Source organism: Gymnoscopelus braueri (genome assembly GCF_963280865.1).
Source record: "Gymnoscopelus braueri genome assembly, chromosome: 12".
Classification (NCBI taxonomy): Eukaryota; Metazoa; Chordata; class Actinopteri; order Myctophiformes; family Myctophidae; genus Gymnoscopelus; species Gymnoscopelus braueri.
Genome location: NC_137614.1, coordinates 22456330 through 22471329, shown reverse-complemented (window position 1 = coordinate 22471329; position 15000 = coordinate 22456330). Strand labels below are relative to the sequence as shown.

The 15000-nt window shown below is 43.5% G+C and overlaps 1 protein-coding gene across 2 annotated transcripts in view; it reads right to left on the bottom strand.

Moving 5' to 3' along the window:
- Nucleotides 1–15000, bottom strand: part of mtcl2 (microtubule crosslinking factor 2) — a 110596-nt gene that overhangs the window by 77812 nt on the left and 17784 nt on the right. For both annotated transcript variants that reach the window (XM_080445648.1, XM_080445649.1), the window contains exon 4: nt 3331–3480. In XM_080445648.1, the coding sequence (XP_080301774.1) occupies nt 3331–3480 (150 nt within the window). The remainder of the gene's footprint in view (nt 1–3330; nt 3481–15000) is intronic.

Below are 15000 nucleotides of genomic sequence, written 5' to 3'. Positions count from 1 at the left end.
TCCCTTCATCAGCATTCCTCTTCACCTCAACTGGAGCAAAAGGAGAGAGGGAGGAGGGGAGGATAAACAGAAAGAGAACGGCGTGCTGTGGAAGAGAGAGTAGTTGGAGTGAGAGGTGCAAAAACAGGCGAGGAGGAGGGGAGGGAAAGCTCAAAGCTGACATGTATGTGTGAAAGAAGGGATGAAAGAGGAATGAGAAGACAGAGGGAGGCAGCATTCCTTCTTCCAGTGTCCACCTCCACTGTGAAACAATGTGTCAGTCTATCAATGCAGCTAACAATAAGCTAACAACAATGTGCTAATATATTCACACAGCTAACAGCTAACAATGTGCTAAGAGCTAACAATGTGCTAATATAAACATTAACAAGGCCAAGCAAATAACAACTCCCCCATAAAGATACTAAACAGCATGCTGTACTTGTTTCCTGCACAACAATACATATCCTGTTTGTTTGAAGCACGTTAGGGACTTGGCGATGAGTTTTTCTTTGTTCTTTGATGAAGTGTCCACCAAAGGTTTTGCAAAATGTGCAGGTACCAAATGTTCCACAGTTCACAGTGATATATTGAGCCTTATAGAAGCACAGTCCAGTGGTCAAGCCTTTGGGGATTGCTCTCGTCTCGCGATTTTTGTCAGATATGTCAGAACATATCATGACCCACTACTTTAGGGACTTCATCCAGTAGATGAGAAACTTCTCTATCTATTTACACCTAGCAGCTATATACCTTCCTACTTAACTGCATAAAATATCACTTCCACTTGATACCACTGCCTCTCTCAGCCACCCAGTCACAATCAATAATTAACACACCACACCACCTTTTATTCACCCAGACATATCTCCCCCAATCCTTCGCTCCATCGGTTTAATTCTGTGTCTATAGACAGGTTGCCGGACTGGATGCTTTCTGTATTACCGTGTGTGTCAATACATTAATTAACTTTCATTTTATTCTCTGTACTTGTGTATGTCTTTTTCTGTAAATATTATTTACATTAGCATGTTAAAAGCAAGGAGACAGACAGATTATGTTTCCATCCATATACTTTCATGTAAATGGTGCTGTTGAGCAGCTGAGTGGAAGTAGTAAAGGTCAAGTAGATTAGATTTCCTCAATATTGCAAAAAATGTTTGTGTCTTTAATTGAAACATTTTTGTGTGATATTGATTATTTCTCTTTGTCTACTCCCCCCCCCCCTCCCTTTCACTGTCATCTTTCTCGTTCTGTGAGTTGGTGCTGAATTATTTTGTTTTTAAATCGAAGGTTACAAACAGAAGACTGAGACACTCCTCTCTGGATGACAAAATACACTCTTTCTCACTCACGCATAGCAAAGTGTGTCAGCTATGTGAAGAATGTACTAGCTTAGAGAGAGCCACCAATCAAAAAGCCCCAAAAGTTGACAGAGATCAAGACAGACAGTAAACTCCTACCCCGGCATGATGTGGTAAACAACACAAACTATCAGCCATTTTGGTTATTACATTCATTCAGTAAATTAATACAAAATATCCTACAAACCAAACCAGCCAGGCAGAAAGCCATCAGGCCTGTCAGCTATCAGTATGCTAGCCAAGCAGTCAGTAAAAGATTTAAACACTTTACCTCAAGCAATATCGTCATCCAATAAGTCAATAAGACAACAATACTGCAAGCTTTAAAACCAGCGAGCCAGCAACAAATCTACCATAAAGCCAGTTATAAGGCCAGCCAGGGAATGAATAAGGCACCTTTTTATCCAGCTGCCAAAATCTGTTAGTACCAAGGTGTTCCCCTGCAGGAAAATATATTGCTTATATGATTTATCACAATAAAGACAGCATACGCGATGACTTATGAGAGTAAATTCATAAACAGCCTCAAAGCCATCAATCCAACCATCCATCCACAGACAGTTAGGCAGCCTCTCAGCCAGTGGCAGAGCACAAAGTACCAGGCTGACGAGAATAGCCCAGAAACACAGAGAGCTCCACATCACCCCCTGCCAGCTACCCAGCCATCCGTCCAGCACTGCCCCACATCAGAGGCCTGGTACGAGGCCAAGGCTACAGCACATCAACACCTCTCCACTCCATGGCAACCTCACACTCGCCTCAAACTGTAGTCTATCTCCAGGTAGGAACAGAAAGGGAGATGGGGCAGGACAGAGACAGAAAGAGAGAGAGGGAGCGAATGAAACAGAGAGGGGCAGATAAAGAGAGATGAGGGGGGGGAAGAAGGAAAGAGAGACACAGAGAGACAGGGAGGGAGGGAGAAAGAAACAGATGGCTAGAGAGGAGTGAGAGAGAGAGAAAAGGAAACAGGAAGCAGAGAGAGATGAGGGGCCATTTTATGATGTTCGTTCAGATGGTTCAGCGCAGGATGACAGCAGAGAAACAAACAACAGAAAATTCTAGTTTTGCTCTGAGCAAAACCTCGATTTCAATAACAGCAAAGTCATCTTCCTTTTTGACCACTTGCAACCTGGCGTCCCTATCTTGGGCATGTCATTATAGGCTATATTTATATATACAAAACTAAAACTTTTCCAGCGAGCCGGGCAACAGATTACAGTGACGGATCCCGCTGTGGTTTTCTACACAGACATTGTGTTCAAGAGATTACAATGGAGACAAGTTAAATAAACAGAGTCTAAATGTCAAACGCCTGTCTGGAAGACCAGCCGTGCTAATTAAGCCCCAGCCAAAACAGAATTTGTCCATGTGAAGTTAAATCAAATCTGCCTGTCTAAACATGGAGCATTCACTGAATTGGGTAACAATACAATGGCTGAAACCACTGACAACACTATAAACAATGTTGTAGTCCCCAGTGCTGCAGTCTGACTTTTGGTTTGTTTTCCAAATCCACCTAAATCAACTAGTTTATCCCAGGGTGGTTTGGTACGGTGCACAATAGATGTCAGTATCACCCAGTCTCTGGTCAACCTGCTGGTTGACCAGGTGAACATGTATAAAGGCATGATATGGCACAGTTTCAATACCCTACCTTACTTAACAATGAAACCTAGCGTCCATATTCTGGGGGCGAACGGTCAACGGAAATAGCAGATCTACAAGCTCACAATGCATCACGCGCTGCGAGCTCGTAGATCGGCTATTTTCAGTAAAGATATTTGATGTAGAGGGCAAAAGGAGGGGGCCTAGTATAGATCCCTGGGGGACTCTTAAGTATACACTGGTTTAAGTGGTGAATTCCTGTTGTAGGACCTGACCTCAAATCTCTCACAGCAACCACAGTAAACCTATACTGAACCTAGTTGATCTTGGCCCAGCCTGGCCCAGTATGGTACACACAGCATGGTGGTGCGTGTTAGCCTACCTTATCAATCTCCTGTTGTAGGACCTGTTTGGCGACCTCCAGGTCCTGCAGACGGACCCTCAGTTCCTCGTTCTCCTGCTCCAGACGACCGCGCTTCTTCTCCGCACCGTCCAGCTCACTGTGGAGACGAATAGACACGTCCTTGGCCACCTGGGAGGGCGAGAGAGGAGGAGAAAGGCGAGGGCGGAGAGATGAGCGAGAGATGGAATGGAAGGGAGGGAAGAGGAGAGTCAGTCTTCATTATATGTAATCCCAGAGGTCAATTCACCTGAAACAAGTAATATGACTTAACCTAATAACACCCATCCATTCATCCACTATACATTGATTTTTCTTTCAGAATGCAAAGTAAGATTCTGCTACTTTTTTTTTTAACCCATTCAATCCGGGAACGCATCTGTGTCACTTTAGATTTCTTTGGCTGTTAAAAAATAGCAGATATACGAGTGCCGCGCTATGAGCCTCTGGGGGTCCCTGGAACACAATATTTTGAGATGGGGAGGGTCCGTGGACAAATACATGTCATTTAAGGGGTCCTTGACATGAAAAAAGTTTGAGAACCACTGATATTATAGCAACACACGTTTTTTTCTTCCCAAAATGACATTTGTAGAATCCCCAGAAGCAAAGATTTGAGTTAAAAATGTTTGCTTTAAAAAACATATACATTCAAAGATTTGCAGAAAATGTCACGATTAAAATAAATAAATAGCCCAAAGTATAAAATAATGGTTATAGCCAAAAAAACTAAAATGACACAGTATGCGTTCCCAGATTGAATGGGTTAATGGAGATTGGGCAGTTATCGCCCACTTGCCAGCAGTGACCAGCACATTGTGTTGTTTGTGTCTGATAAGTGTGTCTACTCTACCAGACAGTAGAAAAACATTCGGTGGCTGTTACGTAAATGAAACCTGTGGTTACCATAGTTACTCCACTCAAGTGGGTAGAGAGGCTGTCTGGGAATCGGAAGCTCGCTTGTGTATAAGTGTAACCAAACGGATCCTCATGGGTACATTAGGTTGCATTTGTACTCCCCGAGTTAGGCTTTTACAGTGTACTCAAAACAGAGCTGCAGTTCTTTGAAAGAATAATTTTGCATAAAGGAAGTGGCGAGAGCGCGACAGAATGATATTTAGGCTCGACTAAACCAGACACTGACCTTGATGGATAAGAAGAGCCTTGTCTGTCACTCCTGATACTACCTCATTAGGCAGAAAGGATATCAAAAGCGCTCTATACAGGAAGTAATCTTTAACAACCTAGAGAGACCTCTTATGAAAGTCTAATCAGTCTCCTCCCCGCCCACCCGCTCCCCGAGGAGCTTGACTTGACTTCATTAAAAGTTGCTGATGTCAAAGTGTCAAACCAAAGTCATGTCAAGCCGTAACCTCGGATGTGCACTGTAAAATCCTGGCTGTGTTAATGTAACCGTGAGAGTGTAAAAATGTAACCAAATGGACCCGTAATGGTCCATTTGGTTACATTTGTACACTCTCAGAGTTACAAATGATTTTTCCCAATTATACCACGGCCACATGCTAACAATATATATATAGTGTTTATTCATATTTTGAATAGAACATTTGTGCTTTCACTATCTTCATTAACCTGGGAATAAGTGGGAGAAGCTCAGATATATGACCAAGAAATTATTCTGTGTCCCCAAAAGGGTTGAACGTTATACTGAAATCCATTTTGTTTTTAAGGGCAGACTGTATCTAATACTACCATTAATACAGAGTAATGTTTATTATGCATGTATTCATAACGGTGATGAGACAGCAGCCATGCAGTTATCTGAAAATAATGCACACCCTCCAGCCAAACAGAACTGATTAATCTCTGAGGCCATGGTATGGTAACAAGTATATTCGCAAGTGAATTTCTTATTTTCATCATTGTTCTTAACCAAAGTTAAGCCAAGCTGTGATGTCTGTTAGCAAAATGACACGGAAACTAGGTCAAATGTATTGTGTGCATCCCAGTTGCTGGATTTATTAGTTACTCTCTGTTGCTAGTTTCTTTCCGTTTTGTGATTCAGTGTTAAACACAGCCAACATTCCTTCAAATCAAATGTCTCATGAGTGGAGAATGGGACAAGACACAGTGGGAAGTTCACTCCCTTTTGTGTGTGATTGTTTTATTTAGACAGGGATATAATAGTGAAGGGCAGCTGTCTAAGCCAGCTAAAGGATCATTTGTACTTAAATGCCAAAACCCTTCAATGACCGTTAAAAGACAAAAATCATGTAATTTGTGTGTGTGTGTGTGTGGGGGGGGGGTGCATGTTCATGCTTATGAACTCAAGGCATTATTTATAGTACGTGACATGGAGCCTTAATTTGACTGTATGGAAATCAGGTGAGAGAAACACCCTACATCAGCTGGTTATCTTTGTGTCCCAATTACCTAGATACCCATTGACTGGATAATGAAGGCCATGACAGCACGGAGGAGAAAGGGGCTCCTGTGGACACTCACAACATAGCTTGATGACCGAAGACATCGCTTTGTTCTCTCACAGTGGAAAGTAACTGTGAGAGAACATGAAGGGGAAAACTAAACTGTCCTCAAGGTCAACACAACACACGAAGACCCTGTGTCTCTGCAGGGAACAGCACTCGAGGATGTACAGTAGAAGCCTTCACTTACTTAGGCAATGCCATTGACGCAAAGTGGCACGGATGTAGACTGAACAGAATTTGGAAGGCAAGGACTGCATTCAGCCAACCGAGGAACATTTGGAGCTCCAAAGAAATCAGCCAGCCTGTACAAACTATAACGATCAGTGACATGGAGGACAACCAAGACCACAACGATGAAAGCTCAAACATTCATCAACAGCTGCCTGAGGAGGAGGCTCTCCAGCATCCACTGGCCAGGCACCCTCAGCAATAATGTTCTCTGGCAGAGAACGGTTCTACCACTTGTTGTGAACAGTAGATCAAGAGAAGAAGATGGGGACACACCCTGTCAACCAAATGCCGGCATCACCAGGCAAGCCCATAGATGGAACCCGCAAAGCCCAAGAAAGAGAGGCAGGCCCACGAACACGTGCCACAGGGACCTTGAGGCGGACATTAAGGAGAGTGGGCTGACATGGAAACAGCTGTAAAGGAAAGCCCAGGGGAGGAGACTGTGGTGGACTGTGGTCAACGGCCTATATGAAGTGGAGTAAGCGAAGTAAGTACTAAACTAAAGTGCCTTTCACACATGCACTGTAACATGGCCATAGCTGAATGGGTAGAGAGCCCATCTGGGAAGCAGAAGGCCCCAGGTTCAATTCCGAACCACGGCAATGTGTCGAAGTGTCCCTGAGCAACACATTTAAGCCCTAACCATTCCCCGAGCGCTGTACTAATGACGTTCACTGCTCCTCCTAGTAGTTATAGGATGGGTAGATGCAGAGGACACATTTCACATACCGGTATGTGCAAATATACAGTGACAGAAAACAACCAAAATTATTATGATATGGAAGTTATCCAGTCATTAAATGATAAGGCTGTATGAATGAACACAAATGTCCGACTCAGTAGGACTTGACGTGCAACAGACTTTAGTCAATGTGTTGTGTCAGAACAGCAGTAGATACCATCATGACAGAGAGAGAGAGAGAGAGAGAGAGAGAGAGAGAGAGAGAAATATCAATAGAACATTTCCAGATTCTCAATTCACAATATATTATCTATAGTCCTTCTATCCATTTGAAAGAAGTTTCTATCCAGTTGAAAGATTTTTTTGCTCTTGATAAGGAACAATAATTAACTTAAATCCATGTTTGATATACCACTTTGACACGCATTGGTAGCGTAGCGTATGTATGTGCGTGCGTGCGTGCGTGCCTGCGCGCGCGCGTGTGTGTGTGTGTGTGCGTGCCTGCATGTATGTATGTATGTATGTGTGTGTGTGTGTGTGTGTGTGTGTGTGTGTGTGTATATAAATGTGAATTCTTGTAACTGGGCCTTGTACTCATACAATTTGTAATGGTTTATTTGTCTATACTATTGTGTGTGTGTGTGTGTGTGTGTGTGTGTGTGTGTGTGTGTGTGTGTGTGTGTGTGTGTGTGTGTGTGTGTGTGTGTGTGTGTGACTGTGTGTGTGTGTGTGTGTGTGTGTGTGTGTGTGTGTGTGTGTGTGTGTGTGTGCGTGCGTGGGTATGTACGTGCGTGTCAGTGTGCAGCTGGGCAGTGGGCACACAATGCCCCTCTGTCTTGCACCACTTTTACGCCAACCAATTTATCCCTGTGCTCCACCACGCTCCAATTGAGACCTCACTTTGTTTGTGTCCTTTAATTTACAATTTATGTATCTCTTCCTTGAAATCTACTGTCGCCATTTCTCTTCTCTTTAGTTTACTTTCATTTACCTCTCCATTTATCTCACACACACGCACGCACGCACGCACGCACGCACGCACGCACGCACGCACGCACGCACACACACACACACACACACACACACACACACACACACACACACACACACACACACACACACACACACACACACACACACACACACACACACACACACACACACACACACACACACACACACACACACACACACACACTCCTGTATTACAAGAGGATTGACTTTGGGAGACTGAATGAGTGAATGTTTGTGAATGTTTCTTGCTTTTGTTCTTTATTTCCTTTCCTTTCCTTTCTTTGCTCCCTTCCCTTTTTCCTTCCACTCACTTGCTTTCACACACACACACACACACACACATACAAACACGCATGTACGTACAGTAAATCCCTGTTGTCTGTGGGCTGAGAGATGCCATTGCTTTAGAGTTACTTGGCTCATGGGTCTTCATTCTTAATGACCAGTTACTTGGCTCATGGGTCTTCATTCTTAATGACCATTGGCAGAAGGCTCTCAGCACTTTATGTGTATTGACTGTGGTGTGTCAGCGCTACATAGTGACTGATTCATGTTGTGTGTTTAATGCTGGTTGGTTGGTGTTTGTGAATCGTTAAGTGTTTGTTAACTGGCTGTTAATACAACTGCAATTTTACTACCTTTCTCTGCACCTCTCCACCCAGCACTCTTCTCCTCCATTCTTCTCTCATGCTCTGCAATAGACACTCTCCTCCTTCTTGCTTTAATGTATACTCACATCTGTCTCTTCTTCTTCTACACTATTCTACTCGTCGTTTCAACTCACTCGTACTTTTATGGGGCTGCAACTATCGATTATGTTGTTTTTGCAATTATTCTATCGATCACTTCTTTGATTAATTGAATAATTGAGAAAACCTTTTTTTTTTATCAACAACTCAACGTGAAAAAAATCGAATAGACTTTTTATTTTCGACTGATTAACCACTTATTACCCTATTTTATACTTTAGAAATAGCAGATCTACAAGATCACAACGTGTTGAGCTTGTAGATCGGGATTCGGCAACTTTCGCTACTTTAGAAAATTGCTTATTTTATAATTTATATATATTTTAAATAATCGATTAATTTGATTAAGTATTGCACCCTTACACTTTTTGTACTTTTGTCCTCTGCTTCCCCAGCTCTACCAACTCTTTATATACTCTTCTATACAGTCCTCCTCCTAAACGTCACGCTATAGAATATGTCATTAACATTCAGTTGACTGGTCAGAGACCAGTAACACAGCTATATAGGAGGTCATTAACATTCTATCAGTGTGCTGCAAGAGCGAGAGAGGGAATTCTGTTTGTGTGTGTATGTGTATGTGTATGTGTGTGTGTGTGTGTGTGTGTGTGTGTGTGTGTGTGTGTGTGTGTGTGTGTGTGTGTGTGTGTGTGTGTGTGTGTGTGTGTGCGCGCGTGCGTGTGTGTTTTGGTGTGAATGTATATGTTAAAAAACGTTCACAAACCTAGATTAAAATAGTTAAAAGCAGGTGCAAAGGCAAAAAGCAGTAGACAGCATCAACAATAAAAAATATACCACGCACAGGCCCACACTGCCAACTTGCACGGTAAAGATAAAAGGTATTTAATGAAGCAACGTTTTCGGTCGTGTAGACCTTGCTCAACTTTTTTCTTGATCGTGCAAGTTGGCAGTCAGCAGGTATATTGTTTTTATTGTTGGTGTGAATGTATATGAAAGAAAGAAAGGAAATTGGGAGGAAGAGGCAAGGAAGAGCAATAAAGAAGAGAGAAAGTATAGCATTCTTGAAAGTTGCATTATGGTAAGTTCTCTCCCTAAAACTGCCTAAATTAGACACACACACACACACACACACACACACACACACACACACACACACACACACACACACACACACACACACACACACACACACACACACACACACACACACACACACACACACACACACACACACTACCTCACTCCAGACATACTGCACTGCAGATGAACTTGCCAAACGCAAACAGTAATATCTTTCAATGAGCAGCAGTTAGCCATCAAAAGGACTCTTTCATGTGCTTTGTGTGTGTGTGTGTGTGTGTGTGTGTGTGTGTGTGTGTGTGTGTGTGTGTGTGTGTGTGTGTGTGTGTGTGAGAGTGTGTGTGTGTGTGTGTGGGTGTGGGTGTGGGTGTGTGTGTGTGTGTGAGAGCGCATGCGCGTGCGTGTGTGTGTGCCAGGCTTGTTTCTCCTGTGATCCAGCCTGTCAGCACTTACAGTAGACCACACATGCATGTGGTGGTGTGCCATACAAACAAACAAACACACACACACACACACACACACACACACACACACACACACACACACACACACACACACACACACACACACACACACACACACACACACACACACACACACACACACGCGCACACACACACACGCACACACACACACGCACACACAAGCACACATGAACAAACAAACAAACAAACTGGTTGTTCTGGTCTGTAACGGTCGTATCCAACGACTTTCCTCCCTGTAGATTTTTATCCCAATCGTTTTAGTTTTTTTCCAAACAGCTAGTAAACACACAGCATGCTGCACCCCATAAAGGAGAGTTCAGTCAAGGGTAATAGGGTGGCTTGCTGCTGTTGCAGAAACACTGTCCCCGTGAACAAACGTTTAACAACCAAGGTGCAACCTGCCCTGTCCTGTCAACAAGTCCTTAAGCTGGGATAAACTTCTTTCATCTCCCTTAGACACTTTATCCGATCAAAATCCAACCACATAAACCTTTTCTGTTAATACAAAGAGTGTCGAGTTGTTGGTCTTTCATGTGTAATTATATGTTGTGCGTGAGTCACACCGACATGTAGCTCCTTGTCAAATTGCAAAGAGCGGCTTATATCCCTGCCCTTGATAACTCCAGTAGGATCTATTCAACACAGTAAAATCCTGAGTGTGTCAGGTCCATTTTATACTCTCTGTATTTTACAGTGACATGACTGTGCATTGTGCCGCTTAACGAGCGGTGAAATGCTTACAAAGGAAGGAACAGTTGTATAGGAAGTATTGATTCGCTATTCATCATAAGAGAGGAGAAGTATGTGCAGAATCAGCTGTTAGCTGCTGAATACACAGACATGGACTCTAGGAAATGGTCTTTTGTAAGTCTACTGCAGCAGTGCTACTTAAGTTATGGGTCAGCTCCCAAAACTGGGTCAGTGCCTCATTTCTAGCAGATCCACACATGGGACTAGGGTTTGAGAATGTTTTGTTCTCTTATGTTGTCCTTATTTCTTGTGCTGTTTGATTGTTTGTAAACTATTCACTAGAGCCAGACCGATATATTGGTCTGGCCGATGTATCACTCATTATTTGACTTTTTTTATGACATCAGTATCGGTAATTATGCAAGGACTCTCCAAAATTGGGATCGGCATCAGACCCAACTGTATATGGCATCTACTATTCATTACACTGTATCATGTTTTACCACAGCAGAGACAAAGGTTATTCTGTTTAATTCTATCATGTACATTTTAGTGCAGTGACTTCCATACACACACACTTAGCGTACATATTGTAAACCACACAAACATTACAACCAACCAACCAATAGGAAGTACATGTACATTATACTGCATGGTATGCACTTCTTTTCCCAGTAGGCTCTGTGTCCCCTGTGGGTTCTGTTCTCCAGGGGGATTCTGTGAAATATATCTCCATGCCTCTTAATTGGTTGTCTTCTGATTGTGCTGAGCAGGGAGTAATATGTACCAAAGCTTGAACACCATATCAAATATAATATTCACACCTGTATTTACAAACACTACAGTTACTAAAACTATGGACACTACAGATCCGTCTAAAAAAATCAATATAATAATATTGTGGGAAAAGTACATTTTCTTCCGTAATATAATTAAAAAAGTGAAACTTTAATATATTCTAGGTTAATTGTACATAAAGTGAAATATAACATAAAGCAGATGACATGGCACCCCAAATCATCACTGACTGTGAAAACTTCACACTGGACTTCAAGCAACTCTGACTCAACTGTGCCTCTCACTCTTCCTCCAGACACTATGATTTCCAAATGAAATGTGTCATGGGTGCCATGTCATCTGCTGGTGTTGCACTCCAGAGTCAACACAGCCATCTAACAGGAGATTTTAGAGCACTTTGTACCATATGGATGGAGGAATTGATGGAGAGATTACACCTCCACAACTGACCCTAACAACTGCTACGCCTTGTGGGAATGCATTACATTCCATCAGCCTCTCTCTGTCTCTCTCTCCCTCCATTTCTATATTATAGTCACCACTGTTAACAGCTGTCATGCAAATCCCCCCCCCCCCCCTTTTTTGTCCGTCTCTCTCTTTCACACATAACAGATTTATATAGGCAGGAAGCAGATTATGGATGATGTAACTTCCTGAAAGTAAGAGATTATTGGATGAAAGTCAAAAAGGGCATCGTCCAGATCTCTATTATTACGTTTATGGCTGGTAGGACTGGTACTTTGATCTGATATTTGTAGGATCAAAGGAACAATGTCTAATGCTATGCTAATAAGTGACTACAGTGTGTGACAGCGAGGGGAACAACAGTGGAAATGAGGTGGTCAAATTGGTCAGTTGCTTGACACGTCATGGTTACATAACTAACATAACTGTGAGTGTGAACCTCTTGAATCAATCTGCCTGAACTAGCTTGCAAGCTACACATAATTAGTAGTATTACAGCTAGTATTTTACAGCTAGTACTCTATCTTGTCGTGTGTCATCATAGGAACATTTATAGAAAAAGCAACAGTACTGGAGTTAGAGTGATACACACACATGCACACACACTTAGGAGTGACGCATGCAAGCTAAATTCAACTTCCTACGGTCTGCCTGACACATGGAGCAGGTAGGAGGTTGTGTGTGTGTGTGTGTGTGTGTGTGTGGGGGTGTGTGTGTGTGTGTGTGTGTATGTGTGTGTGTGTGTGTGTGTGTGTGTGTGTGTGTGTGTGTGTGTGTGTGTGTGCACACGCGCATAAGTGTGTTTGAGAGACAGAGAGACAGAGAGAGAGAGAGAGAGAGAGAGAGAGAGAGACTTTAGCATCAAACTTTAGCTGTGACACACACAGAGTAATGACTATTCCCATAGCATACAGCTGTGTGTATCCTGATAAATGTGCCGGATACTGCTACTTCCCAGTTCCCACCTCTTACTGACTGTGTGTGTGTGTGTGTGTGTGTGTGTGTGTGTGTGTGTGTGTGTGTGTGTGTGTGTGTGTGTGTGTGTGTGTGTGTGTGTGTGTGTGTGTGTGTGTGTGTGTGTGTGTGTGTGTGTGTGTGTGTGTGTGCGCGCGCATGCGTGCACGTGCGTGTGTGTGAATACTATTTTAGCACAGGATATGTCTCCTTCACAACCAAGTTACATAAACACATAAACAGAGACAGAGAGAGAGAGAGAGAGAGAGAGAGAGAGAGAGAGAGAGAGAGAGAGAGAGAGAGAGAGATTCAAAGCTTTCTTCCTCCCACATTGCACAAAGAAAGAAAGAAAGAAAGAAAGAGATGGAATAGAGGGGAGGGGAAGAGAAAGAATAGATATATTTAAACAAGCATGTTTGCCTAGAGAGTTTTGCATGTGTGAGTTAGGATGTATGTACAGACTGGCAAAAAGTAACTAACACATTTTAAAATCAAAATTTAAAATAGTAAAGATGGCCAATCAACGAGTTTGTAGATTGGCTATCATCACTATTTGGCCACAACAAAGTATAAAATAATGCTTAATTGGTTAATTGATTTGTTGACTTTTTTTATTTTGAGTGTAGTTTTAAACGTGGCGAGGGTGGGCGCAGCTTTGATGTGAGCTGGGAGTGAGTTCCATAGGGAGGGGGCGGCCACCGAGAAGGCCCTGTCACCTCAGGTTCGTTTCTTTGTCCTGGGGATGTCAAGCAGGTTGGCATCACCCGACCTGAGGGAGCGGGAGGGGGCGTGGTGTTGGAGGAGTTCAGAGAGGTAGCGGGGAGTCTGGTTGTTGAGGGCCTTGTAGGTGGTGTTTAGTATTTTTAAATCTATTCTGTGCTTGACTGGGAGCCAGTGGAGGTGGTCCCTGGACCGGGTTCTGGTGAGGGGGCGGCAGAGTTTTGTACATACTGTAGTTTCTTGAGAACCTTGGTGGTGACATGAATGAGTGTCTCAGCACTGCAGTGTGTGATAGGCTGGGACGAAGGTGGGCAATGTTGCGGAGGTTTTTGTGATCTGGTTGACATGGGACTGGAAGAAGAGGGTGGGGTCCAGGATGACACCAAGGTTGCGGACTTGGGTGGAGAGGGTGACAATGGAGGGAGAAGTCATGAGTGGAGCGGGTGATTGGCCTGGGCCAATAATGAGGATTTCAGATTTATTGCAGTGTTTTAGGAAGTTTGATTGCATCCACGTTTTGATGTCAGTCAAGCAGGAGGTGAGGGTGTAGTGGGTGATGGCAGTGATGGTTGTGGAGGGGAGGTAGAGTTGTGTATCATCGGCAGAAAAAGTAGTCGATAGAATAATTGCTGAGAAGATAATCAATATATGCAGCCCTAGCTAGTTGACTGGTCATAGACCTATACTGCTGGGTGATAAGCCATGGGATGGGAGACACATTTGGAAGAGATTCCATTCATACAGTAATGTGTTCACGACACGTCATGAGAAGACTAGCAACCATTTCCTGTGTGTGTGTGTGTGTCCAGATGTCTTCTGTGGCTTGTGGGAACGAGAGCAGCGGGTGAGTGGAACAGGAAATGATGGCATAAATTCTCATAGGCTTTGATGGCGGCATGTCCCCCATGACATGATCAATCACCCAACAGCACGCATGCACGCACGCACGCACGCACGCACGCACGCACGCACGCACGCACGCACGCACGCACGCACGCACGCACGCACGCACGCACGCACGCACGCACGCACACACACACACACACACACACACACACACACACACACACACACACACACACACACACACACACACACACACACACACACACACACACACACACACACACACACACACACACACACACACACACACACACACACACACTCATTATCTTTATCCCTTCCTCTTCCCCTCTATATCTGTTTATATGTAACGGTTACACACATACACACACGCACGCACGCATGCACGCACGCATGGATGGATGGATGTGTAGATAAAGAAAGAGTGGTGGTGGGGGAAGGGATGAGAGACAGAGGGTGGTTTACTGATTGTGTGTTTGTCACATGGTTGTATATCACATGCTGTT